General features: G+C 36.6%; 1 protein-coding gene across 1 annotated transcript in view; it reads left to right on the top strand.

Moving 5' to 3' along the window:
• BCKDHB (branched chain keto acid dehydrogenase E1 subunit beta) overlaps positions 1 to 26,377 on the top strand; it is a 111,214-nt gene that overhangs the window by 62,559 nt on the left and 22,278 nt on the right. The window contains exon 9 of the mRNA XM_036380876.2: positions 1,582 to 1,668. Coding sequence (XP_036236769.1) covers positions 1,582 to 1,668 — 87 coding nt within the window. The remainder of the gene's footprint in view (positions 1 to 1,581; positions 1,669 to 26,377) is intronic.

The following is a 26,377-nucleotide window of genomic DNA, read 5'->3' as shown; positions in this document are numbered from 1 at the left end:
GATTAGTTGTATCAGTTTTACTATAGCAACTTGTACTATAGCAACTGATTGTATCAGTTTTAATAATATCAACTTATAACTAGAGTGTACATTTTGTTCGTGGAACTGTTACTCTGATGTACTGGACAGATTTATGGTGCAGTTAATACCTCTGTTCCTTTAGATATGAATTTCCAGTGCTGGAAAAATACCCCAGAAATCAGCCTATGTAACTGGATTACTTTCCAACTGCTGAAATTACTTTTTCTGTCTTGTTTAGCTCTGAATGTTTTCAAACCATTTCATAGTACAGTATACGGAACATGTTCGTAGCCTACAGGTTGCCAGTACATCTGTGCATGAGCTACTTAGAGCCACTGATTGAGTCATTGCTAGAAAAGCAAAAGAATTAGTAAAATACTTGAATCAGAGAGAAAGCTGCATAATTAGGGCATTGCCTTTATGTATCCTATTATGTAGATAACATGGAGCTGTCTGACTGGAGAGTGTGCTGGTGTAGACATTAAATTAAAGATCACAGTATTCAGAAGGTCTGATCTGATAGCAACTACTGTCTTGGGCTCTTCCACTTGATGGATAATATTCGACCAGCAGTACACTATGTACTTACCTTAAATGTCAGACTGCAACTGTTCTTGAAAGATTAACATACACAGTAATCTGATTTTTTTTGATGTGCATATCTAGAAGTTTATGAAACTTTTTAATGAGCCTTTTTATTATAATCATTTTAAAATACATGTCATGGAAGCAGAGACTTTGCTACCATATTTCTTATTAAAGGTATCCGATACTGTTGGATTCAGTCAATTTAGCATAGTTCCAATAAACATCAATATATTTCTGTATGGTGAAGCTTTATATTTCCCATAAGATTAAAAATATTTTGCTTTCATTTTTACTGTCTGCAAGGGGCACAGTTTTGGTTTTTTTATCAAAGATAGTTAAGTCATCTGTATATATTATGCTCTTTATTTAGCTATGAAGTAGACTACATAACAACTGCACAAACATAGAAATCTAAAATTAGAAAATGGTACTACTAATTGCCATGTGAAATTTAAATACTACTAATTGCAGCACTAATCCACACGTTTCTTGCTAAAATTTTTATTTAGCAATTTTACTTTCTGAATAGCAGTGGTTTATGATTTTATATAGAATCTATTTGTACAGTGATATCAGGGAAGAATTTCTTTGTGTATGCATATTTTAGTATTTTGAGGACTCAGTTTTTTACTGGCTACTTGTTAAAATCTTTATTCCTTTTCAGAAATGTTACAGTTTGCATTGATAGGGTAAATTAATATGAAACAGGTTTAAATTTATTCTTGATACTTGCTTAAAATTGAGTGGAAAATGTGAATACTTTTATAGTAAGTATAAAACCATTCTATTAATGACTCAGTTGAGTATTTTAGGATAATTTATTGTTCACTGGAAATGCAAGAGGGGAAAAGGAGCTGTGTTCTAACACTGCTAACAAAGTCACATATTTCATATATACCACAAGTAGTACAAGTAAGAAATCACAAGAGCTGTAATTTGGTGACATTTTGGGCGTTTGTTTTTCCTTTTCAGTCGGTGGCAAAGACTGGGCGATTGCTGATTAGCCATGAGGCTCCCCTGACAGGAGGATTTGCATCTGAAATCAGTTCCACAGTTCAGGTACACAGCTTATTTGTTTTTAAGTGTTCTGTGTGGATGAATGTTTCCCTGTAGAAGAAATACTTAACACTACATTAAAAGTTGAGGTTTTATATTTTTTAAAGTTATTCTGTTTTGCAGTTTTGTGCATGCTTGCCTTTCTTTATCTGAACAGATGAGAAATCATGTACCTACTAGGCACTGTGCATAGTGTCTGCTAAGCTAGAAATTTAACTTCCACAGCAAAACAGGGAGAATGTGCACTGTGAGATGCAGGGGAAAAATCTTCATGTGTAGTCTGGTTTTAATGTTCTTTTTTATTTTTCTCATATGCTTATCCCTTGAGCTTCTTAAAAATACATGCTAGGAATGTTGAAATCAGACAAAGAAAAAGCATTCCTGTCCAGTACAGTATAACACAGTGTGACACACAGTGTTCAGAGACCTCTTGAGAAAAGTCTGCAGAAGCTGTTCACGTGTTTGTGGTGATGCTCATGCACGTGTCAAGCTTGTGCACACAGAGCAGCTTGGACAGGCTGAGTTGTCCATCAGTGTCACTTACAGCTGGAGCATTAGGTTTTGGAAGTCCTTCTGAGCTTTCTGATGTGTTTTATAGCTGTACCTCCCTGGAAATTTTCCCCTTAACTTGATTTCTTTCCTGTGCACATCAGTAGTTCCAGTTTCTAGAAACATCCAAATTGTGTCCATCACTATCTGATGACTCTTTTTTGATTATTTTAGGATAGTTAAATTAAAGGACTAGAATGAAATAGGATTGTAAAATTCCCAATATTCAAAATATAAATCATGTAGGCAGTTATTAAAGTTTGGTAATTAGCCTTTTTATGGGAAGGAATAGAGTTATTAGTTCTGGGAGTGTAATTCTGAATTAAATATGCAGAAAGAATCAGAATACTATGTTTCTTTAACTTGGTGGTACAGTTTCTTTTAAAGAGTAGTTGAACTAATTTTAATGTAGTTATATTAAGTTAAATTCATTTTTTCCACCAAAATGTTTTCTGTATTAAGAACCAAATATTTGGTTTCATGGAGACTTCATAGCAGCCCTCCAGTATCTTACAAGGAAGCTGGAGAAGGGCACTTCATCAGGAACTTTAGTGATAAGAAAGAGTCATGGATTCAAACTGAACAAATGGAAATTCATGTTAAATTTATGGAAGAAATTCTTTACTGTGAAGGTGGTGAGGCACTGGAACAGGTTTCCCAGAGAAGCTGTGGATGCCTCATCCCTGGAGGTGTTCAAGGCCAGGTTAAATGGAGGAGCTCTGAGCAACCTGGACTAGTTGAAGGTGTCCCTGCCCATGGCAGAGAGTTGGAATGAGATGAAAGTACCTTCCAACCCAAACCATTCTATGATTCCATGATTTTTCATCCTTCTAAATGATCAGCATTTGACCTCCGTTCTTTAGTAGATAGCCTCTGATTAAACTAGGACTAATAAAGCCATAAGGTACTGCCAGCTGTGAGTGCAGGAAATTAATTTCCTTTATAAATTCTCACAAAAATGTGAAATAGACTCAACCAAAAGAGCCTGTCTTCTAGCATCTTGTATTATTATCAACACTTGAGGAGAAAACTATTCTAAGGTGAGCAGAAAAGTCAAACTCTACCATATAACAGAGGAAAGCATATGTGGATAAAAAATGAGTGGAAAAAAATTTTATCAGTAAATATCATTGGAAAAACATGGGATGCACAATATATTGCTAAAATTACAATATTAGTTTTTAATTCTCTGACCTCCCCTGAGAAAGCCACGTACCTGATTGATCCTTCTTGAGGTGTTGTTTTTCATATCAGAGGTATATCTGACAAATATCACTTGTTTAGAAAACCAAGTTGAAAATGCTTTATTAAAGTGCTATTTATTTCTGTCAATATTAAAAAAAAAATTTGTTTTATTATAGTTGCTCATAATTTTATATTTATCTTTCTTAGGAAAATAGGCTTTGTATCTTAAGAAATATTGGTCTATTACATGTGCTCCCTCAGAATAAATTTGAATACAACTCTTTGGCATTGCATTTATCCATGACAAGTTTCTTTCATATAAATTGCCTGACTTGACTCTGTGTTATAACCATGTTGTCATTACTCTGTATCTCCATTCTTGAAGATTCTATCATCCATATGAAAATTTTGATATGAGTTCTTTAAAGATTATACTGCGAAAGAGATTAAAATAAAAAGTTTCAACTTTTTAAAGAACACTATTGCTTTAGGCATTATAAAGACTTTGCTTTTCTTATTCACTTAAAAATCTTGATCTCTTAACAATCAAGTTAAGTCTGTATGTCTAATATCACTGTGCTGTAAAAATGAAAACAAAAAGTGAAATTCTCTTTTGCTGGATACAATGCATACTGAGAATGCCAAAAATTGGGGATTGCAGTTGGCTTTAGTTTCTTCTTACACATGGAAGTAATAAGACTTCAATAAAATATGCCCAGTTGGATTAGATAGTTCGTTTCCATATTGTTATTCCATCCTTGCTGTGAGGTCTCATCACAGAAATAAGGTGAATAGAAGTATATAGGCTATTTTAAAAGTTAGTGGTCACATACACTTCATGTGATATACAGTTCAAGGAAAAGAGATCAAATGGTAATGATGGCTTTCAGTCATGAACTATAGGAAAAAAATACATTGAATATTTTCCTTTTTGCATATGAGAGATTTAAAACAGCATTTGGAGAGCATGTTAAATCAGGTTTGTTGTGTGTCGAGTACAGAATATTTTAAAGGGTCATGTTGCTGCACTAAGTGGTCATTTACTCTGCTCAGGCATAAAACTAAAACCAAGAAAAGATGGTGTACTTAAAACTCTACATGACACAACTGTGCCCTTTGCTCCAGTATTTCATATGTGCTCTCAATGGGTATTCTGAAGTGAGCAACAGATACCAGGACAAATTCAATACAGGTACAGTTAAAAGTTGAAATAGCTTATATTCTGTATAAAAGCTTGCAAAACTGTTGTGTTCAGCAGAGGAAGGGTTAAATTTGCATAAAGCACAGTTTGAGAAGCATTGGGAGAGGAGCCCACTGAGATGTCACTTCCAAAATAACAAAGAATTGTGTGTGGAAATCATCAGTATATTAATCATTTGTAATACACAGAAACATAAATCCAGTAACTGTGTCCTGTTTAAAAACAAAAATGAAAAAAAAAGGAAAGAGAACCAGGCGGGATGGAGACAGCTAGCACAAAGAGTAAGAGACTCTGGACTATTTCACAGGGTTGCTGCCTGCCAGCACTGGGAACTTGGTATGGGATGCAGGAGGAAGCATTTTGGAATCATACAAGCCTTGTGGGATGTTTAGAGAAGGAATCGAAACTGGAGCGATGTGGGAGCCACAGTAGTTTGGAGAAACACAGATATGGGAAAACAGAGAGAGAAAGGGAAAAAGAGGAAGCTTGTATTGTGGCTTCAATAATATGGTGGTTGCTATTTTCTGACAAGGCTGAAATAAATTCAGGGAAGTAGCATATACCCTCTGGCATTGATCCTGCAAATACAGGAAATATACGTCTTAGGAAGATCTTGGTGGTTTTCTACCCATTCTCTGCAAGTAATGGCTAAAATTATTAAAAATAGAAAATTCCTCTAATAATTTTTAATGTTTTCATTTAAGGAATTTAAATTTTCATTTAGGAATTTTGATTTTTGTTTACATTGATGCCATTATAGCTGGATACACCATGAAAATATATGCTGTTATTAAAATAAATGTGTATGAGTAAAGAAATTGGTTAGCTGACCTGGTAAAAGCCATTGCTGTCTATAAAGTAACAAGCTAGCACATTGTTTTTTGTAGATGGTTGCACAGATGCATCATTCTTGCAGGAACAGAGCAATTCTGATTTAATTGCGGTTCCTGTATTTTGCACAGTTTCTTTTCTCACTGCCTGGTGAGTACTTTGTTCTTGGGCATCTGCCTGCACAGGGGATGTTGGGTCAGCTACCAAAGAAATGTTCAGGTGAGCACAGCTCAGTCCTCAGGAGCCCTTCCAGAGGACATGGCATGTTTCTCAGAATTACACAGAAGTATCAGTCTTCCAGAGGACTGGTATCAGTCAGAGGATAGGACTCAGAAAACTCAGTGAAATAACCTGTTTCTGAGAGTTGAGTTACACGATCTTACTTTTTCAAATCTTGCATTCTGTACCTATAAATTGGATATAACAGTATTTGACTGTTTGATCAGTGATGCTTTAGATTTCTTTCTCCTGCAGCAAAATAAGTCCTAATCTCCAGTAAGTGGTGTAATTTTCTGCTAGAGTGTGGCATTAGGGGAAACTATTAGATGAGCTGGTTTTGTGAGAAGCATTCAGGAAAAGGAAAAGTGGGTGTATTGTGAAATACCTTTTTAAGACATCAGAGTTCCACAGCATTTTTATCCTAAAGCAGGTGGCCATAGGAAAAAAATGTGCTCAAAAAAGTAAAAGAATGAGAAAAAGAAATGTAATGACTTCAGCAGTATGAACATTTGAAATAAAATGACCTGGTACTGACTGATATTGAACAGGAACTGTGTAGAGTAACTATTATTTTACAGAGTCTTAATGAAAAATTTCACCTTTCCAACAAAATGCTTTCAGAATATTGGTCCCAAATACTTCTTCATACCATTGCGTTATCTGTCTTTAGAATTTGGGATGTTGAGATTTCCAAATAGTTCCATTGTTTCAGTTTTCCATGAGTAGAAGTTAAGGTGGGGTTTCCCAAGGAAGCTGTAACAGTCCTCGGTGGGTCTCTGTGGTGCTTTGAGGAAGCAGTGAATATAGTGAATATAGTGCAGTACTTAAAAATATCCATGGGACCAGGTTTGACTTTCAGATTATGCACCTGTGTTTGTACTTAGTGCCAAAGGAACTAATGAATAACTTTGTCTCTGGGATTGATTTTTAAGTTACGGTGAATAGCATCAGATTTTGTGCTGGTGACACTTGAAATCTTATTTTAATGAACAGGCTGTAAACTGGTATTAAAGTCTGACTTTATTGAAAGCAGTGATTCTGGAGTAATTGTTTTTCATTTATAGGTAAATGTTTTCATTCTCACAAGGTGTATTGAAGCAAATTGCCTTTTGAACTGACCTTTGAGACATAATGGAATGTGTGTGTGTTAAGAAGCTGGAGGAGCTTGAGGTACAAATTGTTAGAACTACATAATTATGGAAATGACGGAAATTTTAATTGTTCTCTATTCAGCTGGAGAAATAATAAAAGGACTCAAATATATTTCCCCAAGTTGATTAGAAAAAATAATTGAGGCCAGCCTGGGCAGCTTTTCATAGGACACAGACTTTTTTCACTGAGTACCATTTAATGGGATGGCTAAAGAAAGAGGCTCTGGACTAAATGTAACATAAATATCCAAGGAAAAGGCTCACTAAAACATACAGGTACAGCAGTATGGTAGTTCAGCTGATGTAAGAAGATTATTACATCTGAATTGATGTTTTTTAACTTCCTTTGATGCAATTACCATACAGTAAATCACAATTACAATAGGCAGCAAAATTGGAAGAGATGAAATATTGACACAATGTGGTGCTTCATTTGTTTTAACTTTCACTATCACTCTTTTGGCATATCTAGCAGCAATCACAAACTACAATATAAAAGTCTGGTTTTATAGATCACACCATCAGTTTCTGTCAGTAGGAGTGTGATCTAGAAAATATTAGTATAGAATATAAAGAAAAGCTAGAATACCGGCAAGTAAATTCAAGGTGGTCATAAATTGTTTAGCAATACAAAAGAGAACAGGGATTTGAAGGAAAATAAAATCAAAGTATACAGAAATAAGCCATAATGATGAAAACCAATAAGATTATTTCTTAAGTGAGGGATTTGGAGCAGTAAGGGAAATACCAGCATAAAGTTGCCATTCAGTGACTGGATACAAAGGTACATGAAAATGTTGCCTGTGTTTATTAAATGTGACTCTAAACAGTTCAGCAAACTCCCAGTTTATAATGCAGGATGAACTCGAAGCAATTTTTGCTATGCAAGTCTGGAGTCTTGCATAGCATTGAATGTCAGGATATTTTGTTACACAACGTAGAAAATAAAGGTGAATAGACAATACGTTACAAACCCAGGGTTTCTCAAAGGAAATGAAGCTTTGTTATTCATCTATTTAAAAAAAAGGTTTATGCATTATGAAAAATATTTGAAAAGAAAGATTCAACAGTGGTTCTGAAAAGTTCAGTAAAATTGATATTTAAAAAATCCTCTTTCAGATTAGAAATTTGATGTATTAATTTAGTGTGAATAGTTTATATTAATTATCAAGCTAAGAGTTATTTTTTATTTTAAAAGTGCTTTCCAAAGAGCTTGGAAATAGCAGTAAACATTTAGGATTTTTTTTTGTTTGTTTTCTTTTGTAAATGAGAAAGAAGAAATTCTGTGCCTTGTACTCCACTGTGTGCCCTGTGGAGGAGCATTGCCCCTCACTGCTATAGTGTCTGCACAGTCCTGGGCTTGTGAGCCCATCTGTTGGGATTTGGTGGTTATGTTTGTCAGGCAGAGATGGCATTTTCCTGAACCTGTATCACATTTAAAAGAGAACCAAAATCTAACAAGCAATGCCTGTTCACAGGGTGGTGCCTGGGACTTTCTTCACACTAAATCTATGAGGCCAAAACTGTTTTGGATATTGCATAAAAGTCTCTTATTCTAGTTTGTCTCACTGCATGGAAGTATCTTAATTTTCATTTGTCTTACATTCTGATACCGATACACTTACAGATGTCTTGGTTAATAACTAGGAAATGCAGTAGAGGATGTGAGAAATTCAGTACAGGATGAAATGAACTTCTAGGATGTTTTGTTTGATGTTATGTGATAAAGTCCAATTTACACATACTTATTTAATTTTAGTGAACATAAGGAAGAACAAATTCTTCTACAATGAAAACAGCAAATGATTGTAATAGTGGCATATGTTATAGTTCAGCTACAAGGGACTGTTGTGTTCTCTCTAGGCTGCAATAAATTCAATACTGAGCAGAGAAGAGTGATTTAATGAATTCAGTGTAGCCAAATATTGAACAGAACACAGTATTCTGTACTGTACAAACCTCCCAAATACATTTCTTAAAACAAGCTCTCGCCCCCCAAATCCTAAAACAAGATTCAACATTGGGAAATGAAGTGCTCAAAAATGGTGGTGGATTTTCATAAAATCAGCCCCAGAATACCTTCTCAAAAGATGCAAGCATTAAGTGTTTACATGTCTAATTAGTCCAGTCTCTAGGCATAACAAATATCAAAATGTCTTATTCAGCTGCAGCTTAGCTTGAAGTGTTTTCAGCTCTGTGAAGCACTTCATGATGCAGTCCACACAAGAGTGGGCACGTGGGCTAAGAGTAGTGCCAGCCACGAGGTTGCTTGTGCACACTCACTCCTGGCTTTGGGCACAGTGCCATTCCATGGGTGAGAGAGGGCATGAACCAATGCCTTGCCTTCAGGTGGTGTTTCAGTCAGCCACCTGTGGCATGTTCTTCTGGTAGCAAGTGATTAAACTGTGTTTGAATCCCATTGGCATTGATTTGGACATGGATTTCTACACTATGTGACTGTGCCCCATCTACTTGGCTTTGGGTCTGTTCTGTCTAAAAAATACGGGTTGGGGTAAGCTTTTCCCATGTGCTATGGGGCTAAAGCTGTTTGTTTACAAGAAAAACGAGACAGGAGCTTGGCAGTTTCCATAGGCACTGAAAGGAGAGGAGAACAATAAGGTCTGCCTCGCTAAAAGTCTTCTGTAAGTGAGAGAACATGTCCAGCAGTAAGGTTTTGAGGGACTGTCCCCACTGTATGTGGATAAATGCCTGCTCTTTGGGAGTGTGCTGCACATGCCAGCTTTGCTGCTGCAGGACCAGAGTTCACAGATGGAAAGGATGGGTTGGAGGGGGGGGTGTGTGCCCGTGAACACCTCACCATGGATGGTGGAACAGGGAAAGCTCAAGCCAGTGATCAGCTTGTGACTGCCTGCATCTCCAGGCTGCCATTTATGGTAGGCAAAGCCCTGCAAGATGGGCACTTTTAACAAAAGCATTCAACTGAGAAAAGAGCGTTTTTAAAACTGAGGGTTACCTTAAATGCTTTCTGTGGAGTTACTTATTTTCAAGTAATGTATTGAGCAACAGCTTTTGGGATTGAAACAAAATAACCCTTTCCTGTCCCACTTTCAGCTGCATTGTGTGTTAGCAGAGGGCAGCATTTCTTCCAGCTGCATCAAACCCTGTTTGTCTTCTCCTGACAGAATTGGTTTTCCTTGTATTGGTGGGGTACAGAAGTGTGCAGCCAAGTGCTTTAATTTTTAAATGCAAATTCCTGAAGAGGAACGAGTTTATCCCTGGGCAATACAAAGTGGTAAAGTGGAAGCATATGCTGAAAGTCATTGTGATTCAGTGAAATCAAAAGTTTTAACTACTGAACAATTCAATGTTTGATTCACCCTAATAACTCAAGTGTAGAGTATAAAGTGTGCTCTTGGTGTATCCAATGAGGACATTTTTTCCATGTTCTAATATTTAATTTGGCATGCAAATGTTCATATGCCTGAGGCTGAGCTCCAGCATCATTGTCCTGCTGATACACCCATGTTCATTCAATGTGATTTATAACTTCAAACAATGTGTTTAGTCTTCCATATGCTAATTCTGAAAAAGACCAAAAACATGGGCACTGAGGCAGAATTAAAATTTTCTCTTTTCTGTACACTGTCCTCCCTTTGCATTTTCATCTTTCTAGCTATCAGGAATTCTTCTAATGGAAGGAACATTTTTTTACTTACTTTAAGGTAGAGTTTACATTTACAGTTTTAATGCAAACTGTTTTGATTAGAATCATGTTGTGATTCTAGTGTTTACATTTCTGATAACTCATGGAGTTGATAGAAATGAAATGGTTTTAATTGTGAGGAGGGCAAAAAAACAGTCTCTGAACTGCTCATCTTATGTTTTTTGCTTTGCAATCCAGTGATATTTTTCCTTTTTTTTTCCCTCTAATACCATATTGTAGTTCAGTCATGTCAGCATTTCTAGCTGATGTGTAAATACAGCTAATGATGATCTAGGAGAACATCAGAACTATGAACTTCCCTCTAGCAATTTTGGGTCCCTGATAAGCCTATTACTCAGCAGGCCTTTATATTACACCCTGTCAAATCACTGACTCATTGCTTAATGAAAATTAATATAAATAAATTTTTTTGAAATTTTGACTCTAGTCTGATAACAGATGATCTGTGACAGGGCTCTAGAATAAGGCAACTCTGAAGAGCACCTACTAATTCAAGGATATTCAACTTCTCTCCTGTCTGAAAGCTGAACAATACCATGTGTAACTTGCTTTATTGTCTTTGGCATTATCTTTAATTCCCAGGAAATTATGAGTTGCACTAGAACTACTAGTAAGAGCTTTGAACAGTAGTTTATGATAGGGAGCCCAGGAGTCCCCTGTAAAAGTGTAATAATGACCTTTCTTTCAATTTTCAGTGCCCTGGAGCTGTAAAAAACTACTTGGGTGGTGAAAGTCACTCAACCTTTGGCATAATTCCTCCAAATGCCTCAGTGGGATGCTAGAATCCTTTACTAGTCACAGGTACAACAACTTAAAACATATTAAGGCACCCTGGCAAGCCAGGATAAAGAAAAATGTGGAGGTTTTTAATTGCACTGCATGTCAGGTTTACTTCCTTGGACCATACAATCACTACCTTGTCTTACTTACTGAAAAAATTATTTTAGTGTGTTGGTTTGGGGTTGTAAAGTGCTGATTCATGCAAGTATATTCTGTTTTTTTCCTGGTCTTTCATATTTTGATATGGCTGTTGGAAATAATCTGGCTAGACTATTAGTTTAGAGCAGCAGACATAGTTCAGAGTAGCATGATTAGAGAAGAGTGGCCTGTAGCATATAAAAATCTATGCAGAATAGGGGAAAATTATAGAGCAACACAGAAAAATCTATCCTTCTATTTTAATGGCTCAGTGAAGTTTTAAAAATAAAAAGAAATATGTAAGGAATTTTGCCTTTTTAATTTTCTTGCAGGTTTAATTTAATAATTACATAAAGGCCTGTAAAACAGTGTGTGTGTGTTTATTGATGTTTTATGTATGTTCATAAGATCAAATTATTTCAGTTCTGTGATGAATGTATTTGTAGGAGGAGATGTAAAAAGAGCCTCTTGAGCTCTTCTGAGCTTCTGTGCTCTTCCAGAGTACTGTGAATTTTATACTGTTGCTGTTGGCTACATTAAGATTTTTAATATAGAAGAGAGAATAGAGGGTACAGTTTTGCTACCTCAAAAAACTACTCTAGGATCTTCTGCTGCTTCCTTGTGAAGGGAACTGCCTGATCTCCCTGGGGCAGGCACAGCTTCTCAGTGCCCCAGATGTCAAACCTGGCTTAAAGCCTCAAATCTGGATCTGCAGGTTAGTAGGATAAGTTATGACAGTGCCAAGTTTCCATGTTATAGGTAGGCACAGAGGAAGAAATTTTCAAATAGTCTTATTTGTCCAACAGTCAAATGGATACATGTTCATTGCAATCATGCAGGGATCTAGCAGTTACAGTGAGGCAACTGAAAAGCTACAAAAGTGATTAAAGCCAGGTAAAAATGCCTGAATAGCAGATGTAAGCCTGGAGCGAATTTCCAATGACAAAGACAGTTACAGTCAGTTACATGAGAAAAATAACCACACTGGGAGAGAACCTCGTGTGTTCCTCTCTTCCTATGATCTTACCTGTGACAAGATCTGTGCTAGAGAAAGCTCTATTCTGTAATGTAACACCAGCAAAAGAGAATGAGCTAAGGTACTCCTAGTGGTGCATGTAATTCATATGCTGTATATCAGCAGTGCCTGTGATGCTTTTTGGAGTTGTGCTGTTTGCTACCACAGTGGGATTTTGAAAGGCAGCATTATTGAAAGAGCTGTAGCAGTACTGGCATCTGTCTGCATCCTGTTGGAAATATTTGTTACTCTTACCACACTTAACTGTGATCATGGTGAGCAAGAGACAAAGTTCTAGGCACACACAGCACAAATCCTTCTATAATGACACTTATCTCACAAGCAGAAAAGGCAGGTGAAGGTTTAATGCTTGTTGTGACTGAGGGAGGGAGGGCTGTTTCCTCTTTGCCAAACACTGAAGGAATAATTTTATAAAATAACATTCAAAGCTGAAAAAGTTTCTCTATGAAGAGCCAAATCCATCTTTTATTAATCTACATATAGAAGTTTCTGAAGTTTCTGGAAAAGCTGATCTGTGTAGCTGTAGCTGGAATTGTTCCTCAGATACATTTGTTTGGAAATAATATTTTGTTCCCTGTCATCACTGAAGAAGTGCCTTTTATCCATGTTCCAGCAAGTGGCATGCTCATCACCCAGCTGTGTTTTGCTGAAGCACTAAGCATGCACAAATGACTAACAGTAACTTGGGTGTCTAAGGCGTGCAAGTGTCTTCTTGAATAGATGCTTGAAGTGGGCACAGAAATGTTTCACTTTTTCCCTATATCTAGTGAAAACTTGCTGTTTCTCCTGTACATTTTAAAGAAACTGATGTCCTACATTTGGAGTAATGCAGTTTAGGAAGGAATATAGATAAAATGTGACTTTTTACTCAAAGCAACATTAAAAAAAGACTTGACTCTTCTCCCAGGGGGTGGTAGGCAACACAAGCTGCACAGATTTTAGTCATTATGTGGATACCATATTTTCTCAATCCCCACGTGTCTCTGGCATTATCAACTTGGCTCTGAGTTGCCCACAGTGCAAATGTAGGCCCTGGTGATGAAGTCTGTGGAATTGAGATTTCATTCTGAATACCTCTGTTTTAGTATTCCATTTTTAGTATTCTTTTACATATCAGTGCATGGAGAGGATGGTTTGCCCTAAGAATCACCTGTTTTCTTCTTTAACTGGTTGCACATGTGTACAATTGGAAAGCTCTAGTTCTTTAAAGCAAAGACTCTAGTGCTTTGCTTTTTTGTACCTTGTTTTGTTCAGCCAATAAAGTTAGGTTTGCTGTGCATTGAGGAATAATCTTGCAATAAATAAACAGCTAAAAAGTGCCAAGAAATAATATGCCAAGACTGTGTTCTAATATTGCAGTATTAGGAATAATATTGGTAGATGTATAAGAATCATATATCACTGTGTATTCTAGAGAGGAAACATTTCATGGTTTTGCTCTAATTTTGTTGATTTCATCAACATTGTATCAGGATCCTCTACGGCTTTGTACTTTATATTGCATCCAGTACTTACTGTATACTGGGAGACCTAAATGAACCTGTATAGCATCCAACTGTAAGAGTAAACTTGTAGCTTGGGCACACTTCTTTTAAGCCCTATTAATCAAAATGAAGTATATTTTTTGAGAGAACTCTGTTCCTCAACACAGCAATTCAGTTCAAAATTGCACCCATGCCACACGAAATGGTAAAAGTAGCAGTAAAGAAGGAATCTTCATTATCCAGTGTGTCTTGCCTTGCTGGAAGTTTTAAAAGGCAATGAAGTGCATTTATGGGCATCACACAACCATCTGAAAAATATGCCACAATTACGGTGGTTCTGTCACTGACAATCAGAAAAGGAAATTCTATTATTTTAGCCTTTGTTTTTAAAAGCCATTTGTGAGACTCCGGAGTCTTCTGTTTTCCAGTCCTTCTCATATAAGTTTTCTTTTTAAAGGTGTCTGTTTTTTTCCTTTATAAGATACCTGTAGTTAGACTAAGAAGTCTGTATTTGGTTACCTAAATATATGGCCTGACTTAAAAAAAAAATAAAAATAATGAATCCACATCTGTCTTGAAGCTTACTGAATCAGTCCTGCTTGCTTCTTTTTCTTAGTGGTTCTCATTCTGAGAACCTCTGAAACTGAAGTGAAAAAAGGTTAATCTAATCTACTCTAAGGTAATCTAATCTCCTAGTTATTCCTTTTAAAGTTGATAGTCCATAGATCATCTGCAGAAGAAATGAGAGAAAAATGTCATAATCACAGAGATCCTTTTTCAAAAGAAAGTACTGAAAGAAAAAGGAAAGGTCTTTATCTAAGTTTTCTGTTTGAAAGTAATTGAACCACTGAGATGAACACGTCATTAGTTAACTTTGGCATAGCTAGCATTTCAAAACTTCTTTATACAGAAGCTTTTCTACCTTTTGAGAGAGATATGATTTTTACACAGCAATTTTGCACTCATGATCATGTGACTGAGAAGGTGTTGGGTTTTCTGTCCATATCTGACTATTTTTTCACTGGTTTCAGAACTTCTTTAAATTTAGAGTGCTTTGGAAATAAGAAGATGTGAAGTTGTGTGGTTTGAAAGGTTCTCTTAAAATGGATTGTAGATTTGGGAGTATCTTATTTCCTGAGGCAGCAGCACTTTTGTGTTTAACAGTGATGTGTTTCACGGTTTGCAAATTTAGCTGATGAAATTTGCCTCCCCGTGGACAGAGATTGACACTTGGCTTGCACATGTATTATGCCAATAGATACAGAAATCTATAATCCTAATATAATGAGTTTTTTTGAAATAGAGATAAAATTAATATTTAGAATAAAAAATATTTTTCCTGTCCTTTCCTCTGATTTATTTCCTTACCTGTGGGCTGAACTTGCCCCTGAGCAAGCATTATTTATAGGTAGGATGGCTTGCAAAAAAGGATGTCTGAGAATTATTGCAAACTATGTTTCAGAAATCTTTCCATACTGAATTCAGTTTTCATGTGAACCTTTCAATCACTTAACTTTTAGAAACTTGTGTGACTTCTGTGACGTTGTGAATACATAATTTGAGCTTCCTGTGGTTAAAAACATGGCTTTCCCAGGAATTGATTAATTTAAAAGATACAAATATGTTAATCTCTACCACGCATATGACATTTGTTGGACAGAGGAATATCCGTTGTGGTAAAATAATATGGTTTTCTCTGTTACACTGATTATATATTTTGTGTACAAACAGTCTGATAGAAAGTAAGCAGAATATTTGAATAATAATTGATGCCATGGTGAGGCTATTACTCATTAACACTTCTTGTGAACATCGCAGCTAAATGCACTCTAGATGACATAATAAAGTTAGCTGCTATGAATTTTAAAGAAAATCCTGCATACCAGTTTTAAATACAGAATTATTATGATACATATGAGAACTGTTGAAATGCTGGCAGCCAAGTGACTTCATATTGCAGAAGTGAATTTCAGGTCTGAGTTGTGGTAGTACATGATACTGCTCAAATTAAAGATGAAAGAAAAATCTGCTACTGAAACTTGCATTCCAGTGTTAGTAACTTAAACTATGACCAGAATAAAATGTATTTCTAAGCATACAATTGTGCATTATTGCCAAAGAAAATATCTTCCCTAATCTGATTGCAGCTGGTAGTTAAATAAAATTGCTGAATATCTAAAATAAAATGGTTTTACAGTGTTAAAATAGAATTTTGGTTTGTTCTTGAAGTTCTATAGGCTACACATTTTTATAATTATGTGGGCAGTTTTTCTTTAATCAGCCCCTAAAATATTTATTATGGTAGGTATATTTTATATTATTAAAACCAGGTCCTCCTCACTGACATTCTAAAATATTTTCTGTGAAAAAAAAGCTGCTTTTTTGCGTATGTTCCAGTGCTTTAGTGCTTCACTGTGGGATGTAGTTCTGCATAAGTTAGTCCTACTCTGAGTCATGAGCTGGGAGTGCTGCTAAAAATATGGTGAAGATCACTTACACCTGTGGAAGTAAATCAGATTTATTTTACTTGAAAAATTGCCTGTGCAATATTTAAAATTCATTGCAAGTGTGAGATCTTGGTCCTTTATTTGTGTGCTAACAGGTATCATGCCAGCTGCAGGCAGCAGCCCAGTGCTCACTGCCTTGTGAGTTACCTGGCACTTGGACTATGAGAGGTATGAGGGCCAATTATCAGCCCTTGTGTAACATCTATCTTAATACAGTCCTGCTTTGCAATAGTTAAGGTCAGTGGTACTGAGAGGCATAAAAATAGAGCCAGTGATTACAGTGTATCAAAACAAGGCTGAAATAAATTATGAGATACATAAGGGCCAATATATAGGTTACTTCTATTCTTGACTGACTGTGACAACATTAATATCACAGCCAGGATTGCAGTGGAAGTAAACACTTAAAATGCTGATTGAAACCATCAGGAAGAAAGAGCTATTAAAGTGTGGAATAACATTAGGAAAGGCTGAGCTTCATGATTTACTGGATATACAGATCTGACAAGCCAGTCAATTGTGACTGAATTAAACACAAGTACATTTCCTTTACTTTCCTCTTTGTCACAAGCTGAGGGAAGAAAGTCTCTTCAATTTGGCCATAGGGAATGATATGAAGTATGTTCTCTCTGAGAGGAAAAATACAGCCTGAGTAGTATCAAAACATCCCAAAGCTGCCTTCTGTCATAACTGAAGTCCCCTCTGATACTGGCTAGAATGGAGTCTCACTAGATATCACAAATGTGTTAACTTGAATAGAGCAAACAGCATCATTTTCAACAAAACCTGAAGGTGGTATCTTCTCCTTCTTCCCCTTGATATCTATTGAGGGCTGAGAGGAAACCCCCTGTTGCCTTAGAAAATTGTTATTTACACCCACTTCAATTGCTGAAGCCTTAACAATTTGCTTGGAAATAGCTGCACTGTGCAACAGCTTTATTCCTGTAACTGACAGTTTCTGCAAAGGCATAGAGACAAATTTCTGACAGTATTCCAGACAGCTTCACTGTTTAGGAGTCCTAGATGTTCATCATACCTTTTTCCAGTCAGTTGCAAAATGCTCTGTGTTCGCTTTTAATTTTGTCACAATTTACTAGCAGTAGATATATTAAAACATGAAGCAATTGAGGAAGATGGCTGAGATAATTACTATTAAGTTTGGCCTTGCAGCTGAAGTGATTAATCATATTGCAACATGCCTTTGTATCTCTCCTGAAGGAAGTGGCAGTGCTTGTGCTTCCTGAAACCTTAGCATACATGGATCAGAAGGAAAAAAAATGGAGAAGTATGGCTGCAGATTTTACTGGCAATTTTCAAGTTTGAAAATAGTGAAATAAATATTGTTTTGATGCTTCCAAAATGGAATAATAACTCTTAGGGTTTTTAAACTGTAAAATTTTTCACCTTTTTTTTTAGTGGGGGAAGGTTTTGTTCCTAAATTCCAGACTGGACTAAGTTACATGAATGATGCTGAACTGCTGGTATACATCAATCATGAAAAATCAAAACCAGTCATCACATTAAGCTTCCTATATAGGTGATTTTGTTTTTCTGTCCATTTTGACAAAACATTTTTTTAGATAACAAGAAATAATAGTAAAAGTCAATTTTTGGGGAGTTATGTGCCAGCATGCTGCTTTTATACCCTTCTCTTACTATGGTGCTTGCAAACCCACAGGTTTACAGTAGCCATTCTGCTAAAGACTGATGTCTGTGTGTTGTCCTAAAGATGAATGTGAGTTGAATTACTGCTCCATAGATTCTTTTGGGCTGAAAAGGATGTGTTTGTGCTGCTGTTCTTCTGGACTCTTTTCCCTGCTTTCTCATTTGCACTTGGCAATGTGAGCTGCAGCTCTCGAGGAGATCATTAAGATTATTGACAGATCTTGGAGATATTTTCACAGTTGTGGCCACTCTTCCTTCCTTTTTTGTGTGCCTTGGCAATGGCATGGAAATAACGCCTTTTGATTAACAGAGAAATGCATAATCTGGTGCACTGTGTTTATGGATTTTAAATAATCATATTTTGAAACTCAAGAGTGTTACATCAACAGAAGGCATGATAACTCTGTCATGCAGTGCTGGGGACTGTGCCTGCCATAGCAGAGAGTGTTAATTAGAGAAAGTAGAGCAATGAGGGCTTTGAATTTTCTCAGTTCTCACAGTAAATCCATATCTGTTATTTTAGAAAGTTTTTAAATCATAAAAGCTTTTTGCAAAAGGTTGTCCAGTGTCTAATAACCCTTCAGTCCTGATGTCAGTGCCTACGCAAGCAGGCTTTCTCGTTTACTTTGCACTTCCCCATATACAATGCAAACAGATAGCTAATGACTGGGTAAATACAATGGGAATGTACTTTGTGCACTGTGTGTTCTGAGCTTGAGTGTTTTGGTCTTTATTTTGTTTGTCTATTTTTATATTCTTTCACAAGCACATTTTGTAATGATGGGGTATTACCGAGTTTCTGGTACAGTACAGAGGAATAACACAAGGCATGTATTGTGCTCACTCTCTTTAAATCTGAAATCTTTGCCAATGCTAATTATTTTTGGCTTTTATTCTTTTGAACTAATATAGTATGAACAGGGGTTATGTGTTATGATTCATTAGCAAAGAGTGTTCATTTAAAGCAAGAAATAAAAACCCGACAAAAATGTATCTGTCAGACTTTGGCCTATCTGTTTTCCTTTACTAGCTTTTTAATCTATTTTTTAAAATGAAAATCCATGAAAAGTCCCAATACATGAAAGAAAAGACAGTGAGAGCTGAGGAAGAAGTCATTAGCTGAGAACTACTTCCAGTTGTAGTATTAACCCACGAGGGTCACATTTGTGTCATGTAAGGAATATGATTTACAAAACCATGAAACAAAGACATTGAAAGCAAAGTCTTTAAATCCAGTCTGATCTTGGACTTGCTAATACAACCCAAAATGCCATTACCTGCCCTTGCTGGAAGGCCTGATGCTACCTGTCATGCAGCTCATTGCCTGACAGGATTTCCAGCATCTTTTCCACAGAGCTGCTTTCCAGCCAGCTGTCCCCAGCTGGCAGTGGTGCTCACAGTGCTTGGGTACTGGCTGTAGGACTTGTTGTGCTCCATGATGTGCTTGTCATTCAGTTTTTCTGTGTGATGAGGTGCCTCTGTCCCATCTTATCAATTCTTTCCCCCCATATTTGTCCCCTCTGTATTTTTGCTCTGTGTGCTCTATCCCTGAAGATTGGTGATAAAGCTGTTGGTGAAACTGATCCCCAAGGAACAGGTCTACTAATCACCTCCTATTAGATTTTGTTCTGCTCATCTCCACACTTTGTACCTGAGGGATACAGACAGTTTTCCAACAGTGCTCATTTTTGCAGCTTGTGTTTCACTAGCTTGACTAAAGGAAGGCTGTTGACAGCTTTGCTGAAATCCTGGTAGAACAGTATCTCTTCTTCTCCCCTTGTCCATTATCTTTGACATCTCGTGTTAGAAGGCAGTCAGGTTGATCAGGCAAGATTTGCCCTTGTTTAATTAATATTGACCATTCCCAAACAACTTTTGCTCTTGGACATGGCATTGAGGCCCCTTGGTGGTCTTGGAGATGGAATTGAGAATGATTCGCTCTGTCTTTCTAGCAACTTGTTATTAGGCTGACTGGCTTACAGCTGTAAATTCTCATCTGTAGGTCCTCCTTGCCCTGCCTAAAAATGTGAATTGATTATATTGCTCTGTAGATCACATCCCTAGTCTGTCTGATTCCATACAGGATTTGAGGAAGAAATCAGTTTTATAAAATCTTTTTGTGGTACCAGGGAGTCCCTCTAAGCAAAAACCCCAATCCTGTGTCAACCACCTGATTTAGTTGAAAGGCCATGCTGGGTTTTGTTTATACAGTACCCAGTGGCCTGAACAGAATGGATTGGCAGAAGTGCATGGGCTAGTCTATTCTTACATAACTAATTTTCCTAATTAATCTAGAATATTATGGTGGAAAGAAAAGAAAACTAATGATAGCATTTCTGAAAAAAACCTAAAAACATAGCAACTTAATGCCTGGCAGTTATTGTGTCAATATGAAAAGCTGCAGTGACCATATGAGACTGGAATGCTTTTGCTATGTATTGTGTTAACATCTTTCACTACCTAAATTACCTCTCATCTGATCTGTCAAGCCCAGTCATCATCAAACAGGTCAATTTGGGTTTTCTTTGAACATTCTCTTGACATATTATAAAGTTCAAACAGTGATACTTTGAGATACTTGGAAAAGATAAGCTGAATTAATATTTTATTATTTTTGAAGGAAGAAGGGTATTTATTTTGGAAGTCTGGTAGGCTTTGTATCCTGCAGAGATGCATGGTTTTCAGCATCAGATTTCTCTGAAGTTTGTTTTTTTTTTTGCATGCATTCCTTTGCAACAGCTGGAATTGGACTCAAAAAGTAGACAAATGGAACAGTGCTCAGAAGGAAATCTGAAAAGTTTTCTCTCCTAGACTCCTGGTTTGTATATTGCTGGCTGATTTGGATAAAAGGGGACTTCTGTTTGGAAAGTTTGGGAACCTGTGATGTCTTTGTTTGGGAAAAATTAACAGGAAAAGCAGCAGAGCATTGGAGCATGAGTGTCTCTTATCTAGGATTGCTTGACCTGTATTTCTCCTGATCCTTGATGCTAGATAAGCCTTGACTGCTGTTGACAAAAGGCTTTTACTTTATCTCTTACTTCTTGGTGTCACACAGTTTCCATAAAGTCTTAGTGTATGAATCCATTTTATCTTTGGGATTACTGGAAGCTGTCTGTGTGAAACAGAATGGTTCTGTATAGGGCAGTGGACTGTGTGTTCTGGAGAACACTTCAGATCTCCACACTATCAAGTTAGATGACCCTGTTGCATAATTAAAGATTAGTTTCCATTGTTTTTTCTTACTCTCTGTTTTTAGTGTACCTTTCTTATTTTTTATTTTTGCCTTTTCTCACATTCAGCACTGTTCAGTTATTTTAGCAGCTCTTTCAAATACTCCTGGAAGGAAAGCAATCATATGGTCTCATTTACAAGAAGATATTTTAAAATGATCTAAGGAAAACCTGTAATGGTAAACTGTTGTTTTAAACGCAGGCCATAAAAATAATTAGAGAAGCATTTTGAAGTTGCAGGTAAACCTGTTACTGTCTTAAGATGCTTGCATCTTAAGCAAGGGCACTGTGAGGGATTTTGCAGAATGCAGCACAAAGTCTTTCCAGAAGTTGCAGAGGTGCAGTGACTTAGAATACAAGGACATCCCCTAAACTGTGGCAGTATTGGCAAGTAGCTAATTGATCTTGCTGAGACTTCTGCTCCAGGTGGGTGCTCCTCAACAAATATTGTCTAGTTTTGTATTGAATTATAAGTATTGAATTACTGCTTGACTGAGCTCTACTGCTCATGTAATTTACCTCCACTTGGCATCAGTGCAATCAATAAAAATGTCAACAACTGAAAATAAGTTCCTTAAACTTTGAGTTGTTATATAAAGCTTGCTAGCTTCACTTGCAAATGATAGCAACATATGATCTTTGTAACTCTGAGATGTGTTGACTGGTGTCTGTTTATTTTGCATTACTTAAAAATTGTTTAATAACAGTCAAAGAAAATGTTGAATCCATTACATTTGTGACTATTCTTATGCTGCATATATCTATGCTTGATTGGGAATGTTCTCCAAAGGCAATTGTGCTGCTTCTGTAATTGAATATAAGCCAATAGTTTAATTTTATTGTGGATAGATAGTTTCTTAATGCAAACTGTCAGACCTAGTTTTAATTGATTAAGGTCAGGTTTTTATCTATTTTTTTAATAGCAGATGAAATAGGATTTTACACAGAAGAGCTGACCCTTCTCTAAAACTGATTAACATATGCAGAGGGTGTTTAATCTCTGCTGTATCTTGTATTTGGTGCTAGGTTAGGATGCCTCACTTAAACTGAAGTTAGGGAGAATTCCACTCTTAGAGGGAGTAATAACTGACAGGTGAATTGTCTGCATCATTTACAATAGACTGCATAATTTACAATAGATGATTTATGGATTCCATGTCTGGTAAGAATTACATGCTGAAAATCCCTAATTTTGAGTAAGGAGTGCTAATGTCTCCTCAGACAATTCATAAACATTCATAAGAGAGCACATTGTTTTCAGGAGTACTTGTTCAGTTTTCCTGTTTAACAGGAGACATGTTAATAAATTACGTGTGATTATCACTTGAAGACACTCTGCTTTGTCTATTCAGAATCAAACAATTTATCTCCAGATAAATGATTCTTTACCAAGTAGGGGAGGACTATTGTACTTTTTTCACAGAACAGGTGTTTATTTAGGATAATGCAGCATTTCTAATAAGATAAAGAATGTATTTAGAACTGAGATTAATGTTCTGATCTCTGAAGATGTGGTGTGGAGATTAGCTTTAGAATGCAGAGGTGACTAAGAATTTCACACTGAAGACAATATCTAATAGCTGTGTATTCAGCCCTCTGAACTGGATGGCAGAAAGGGGGATCTGAAGATCCCAGAACCCAAGGGAACCTCCTACACCACATAGACACATACATGTTTATGGGTCTGGGTGGGATCCACCCAAGGATATTGAGTGAGCTGATGGAAGTGATCACTGAGCTCTCTGAGACCTTGTTGCTCTCTACAGTTACCTGTAAGGAGAGTTGGTCTCTTCTCCCATGTGACAAGAGGGTAGGACAAGAGGAAATGGCCTCAAGCTGCACCAGGAAAGGTTTAGGTTGGATATTAGGAAACATTTTTTCACTGAAGGATTGTCAAGCATTGGAACAGGCTGCCCAGGAAAGTGGTGAATTCACCATCCCTGAAGATATTTAAAAGATGTGTAGATGTGGCAAACTGGGACATGGTTTAGGGGCAGACCTGGCAATGCTACATTAATGGTTGAACTCAATTATCTTAGAGGTCATTTCCAACCCTATAAATTCTGTGATTTTGTGAGCCTCTTAATAAAATGTAAGTGAAGCAGAAGGACCATCTACTCTTGAAATACCTTTCAATATCTACATACCTCTAGATTGCTATAAAATAAGGAGTCATACTTAAAAATCTCAGTGAGGGAAAATCTGTGAATAAGTATTTATGGTATCATAACCCAATCAAAATACTATTTAAGCTGCCATAGCATCTTTAATAAAGATCCTATATGATCTAGCAATAGATAGTTTCCCAAGTATCTAAAAGCCTTAATTCACCAGATTGTAGGAGTGCCTTGTGTAATGGTGTCTGTGAAAAGGAGGAATTAAAGGCTAAAGATATACCTCTTTTTTTCTGAAGATAACTACAGAAACAGTATCTTACCCTATATAATAGCAAATATTCAATGGGAAGTTTGTAAGGGATATCAAAATAAATTTTCAAATCCCAAAATTAAATAATTGTTAAAAAAGAGGTAGTGTATCCTTTTAAATATTACCACATACATGAAGAGTAAGCAGTAGTGTTACCCACAATGCAGCTGAGAAATGTGAGGATTAAAAGATAACTTAAATCATAATTCTCTCAGATATTAAAATCCAAGAAAGTGAAATCGGTCTGTCAAAAATCTGACTTGTTTTAGTGTAGTGCTATAGATAAAATGACACTTTAACAAGTGAAAGGAAGCAGAAAATCTTTCAAATTTTTAGGTATTAGTGAGAAGTATACTTAACAACATGAGCTTTTTCTGAGTGGTGTGTTTGCTCAATGCCCGAGTTGTCAAATATCCTGAAACAGTGAAAGAAATTTGGATTTTTGTGCAAAGCAATTGGTCTAATTCTAATTCTCTCACTAATACTACTGGAAAAAATACTATTGGAGTTCAGAATAGAGTCCAAAAGGAGGTCTGAGCTCAGGGGATTTCAGGAGTGTTTGCAAAGTTCAGAATTCATAAAAAGGAGGGGATATGCAATCAAGATGGTAGTCTTTAAAATGACAGAAGACATTTATTCTAGAGGACAAGCTTCTGAAGCACAACAAAATAAGTAAATGTGATTGAAGCTCTGATATAAAGCTGGCATTACCTGTGACTTACTGTCTTTCATAGTTGTACAGACTGAGAAGATTGAATACATAAAAATATTCAAAGATTGTTATTTTAAAATGCAAGAGGACTGTATCAGGAAAATATATTCTGTTGTTGAGAGATATTCTTCCAGGTCACTCAGGCTTTTGCACAAATATTTTGTTACGGAGATTTGTTGCATATGCTTGTAATTATGTTTACACTTTATTGAACTTTCACTTTTTTTTTTGTTCTTCAAAATTCTTCTTTATATTCTTGTGAATATAATTTCTAGAGAATAAAAATAAGATCACGAATAATACATACTTAATTGAAACTTCAAAGGCTGTTCTTAGACTTTTGCTCAGTTTCATAAGATCTACATTGCTATGTGGGTGCCAGATTTTACAAGTGAGGACATTTTGCTATTCGGAAGACTTAAGAATGATCTCCTGCATTTGAATATTTGAAAATCCTGATGTTTGCAATAATTTGCTCTGAAATGCCGTTGGTGTTTTGATTTTATCATGTGCTGTAACCTCTAACTACTCAGTTGGTTGGAAAAGCTGATTCAGACTTACAGAGCAAAGTGTTTGATCCGATTGGAACCGCTGATGGTTTTGTTTCCGTAGCTGGGAAATGGTGAGCGACCCATTACTCATTTTTCTCCTGCCAGTCTTCACCCTTGAGTACTAAGGAGAGAAAATTCTTTCTCAGCTCAGAAATGCTTAGCATTTATAGCAAGAAAGTTGAAAATTAGGATTTTCAGCTGCAGAACCTGGGTATCTATGTTTTAAATTGAGGGAGGCCAGAGTCATTAATCCCAGATAGATGCACTTATTTCATCTAGGCACTGAGTGATGCTGTAAAATGTGAAGTCCTGGAGGCAGAGAAAAGATTTGATCTTTGTTAAGAAGACAAATATATCAGATAAGCAGATAACCATGCTAATAGGCAAGTGTGTTACAGTGTTAAAAGCTGTTGAGCATTTCCCTACTACAGAGTATTTTTATACTTTCCTTTTAACCCTGTAGCACTTTTTGGCACGAGGGAGATTTTAGTGCCGGTTCTTTGCAGTTCTTTGGCTGGATAGTTTTTAGGTATTCCTCAGTGGTTCTCTTGATTTAGACATGCTCTATGGTGTCATCTTCCAGCATGATTTACTGCACTGTATGAAAAACAAAGGTTCACCTCACTATGTAGCTAACTCTCAGGATGACCAGGGCTCACGGTAGTTGTGTACTCTTTGTATGCGGTTTTCTATGTTCTTTATGGGTCAGATACATTAAATTTAGTGGTGATAACTCCTTATATAAAGGGAACTTATTTTTTGATTTAATTGTTGCTTGACTGGAAAATTGTCTGGGCTGGGGTATGTGAAGGGACTGGGAAGTTTTGGTGCCATAAGCTCCCTCTGCAGTCACAAGGCAGAGGTCTCAGTCACACAGAATGCCTGGGGTCTGCCATGCCCTGGGGGCCCTCTCTTCTCCTCCCCTCTCTTCTCCTCAAACTGTGAGGAGGTTTTGGACAACTGGCTTAAACCAGATGCTGGCTCTAAAATAGCCAGCTGAGGTTAGAAACTGCCCACTGTTTGGACTGATTTCAGACATTTTGTTGACAAAACAGTTCTAAATTAAATATTTTACTGTCCAAGTGCATCTTGAAGTCCTTTCAGGTAATACTCAGCTGTGGTTGTTGCCTTTTTCCTCTGGGTAGTAAAACAGTAACACAAGTTTTTTCAGCGGCTTCTGAGTAACAAAACTTGCTTTTAGGTATCTTAGACCTGCCAAACCTGGATATTCAATGTTTGCTTTGTGACTTGAGGGACTGAATTGCACTGCCCAAGGTTGGAGAGTGATCATTATGCATTTCTGCCTGCTCAGCGGAGGGGACGGCTCTGTCTCCCCTGGAGATGCCCCCTAACTGTGGGGG

This window comes from Molothrus ater, chromosome 3 (genome assembly GCF_012460135.2).
Source record: "Molothrus ater isolate BHLD 08-10-18 breed brown headed cowbird chromosome 3, BPBGC_Mater_1.1, whole genome shotgun sequence".
Taxonomy (NCBI): domain Eukaryota; kingdom Metazoa; phylum Chordata; class Aves; order Passeriformes; family Icteridae; genus Molothrus; species Molothrus ater.
This window is presented reverse-complemented; position numbering and strand designations above follow the sequence as displayed.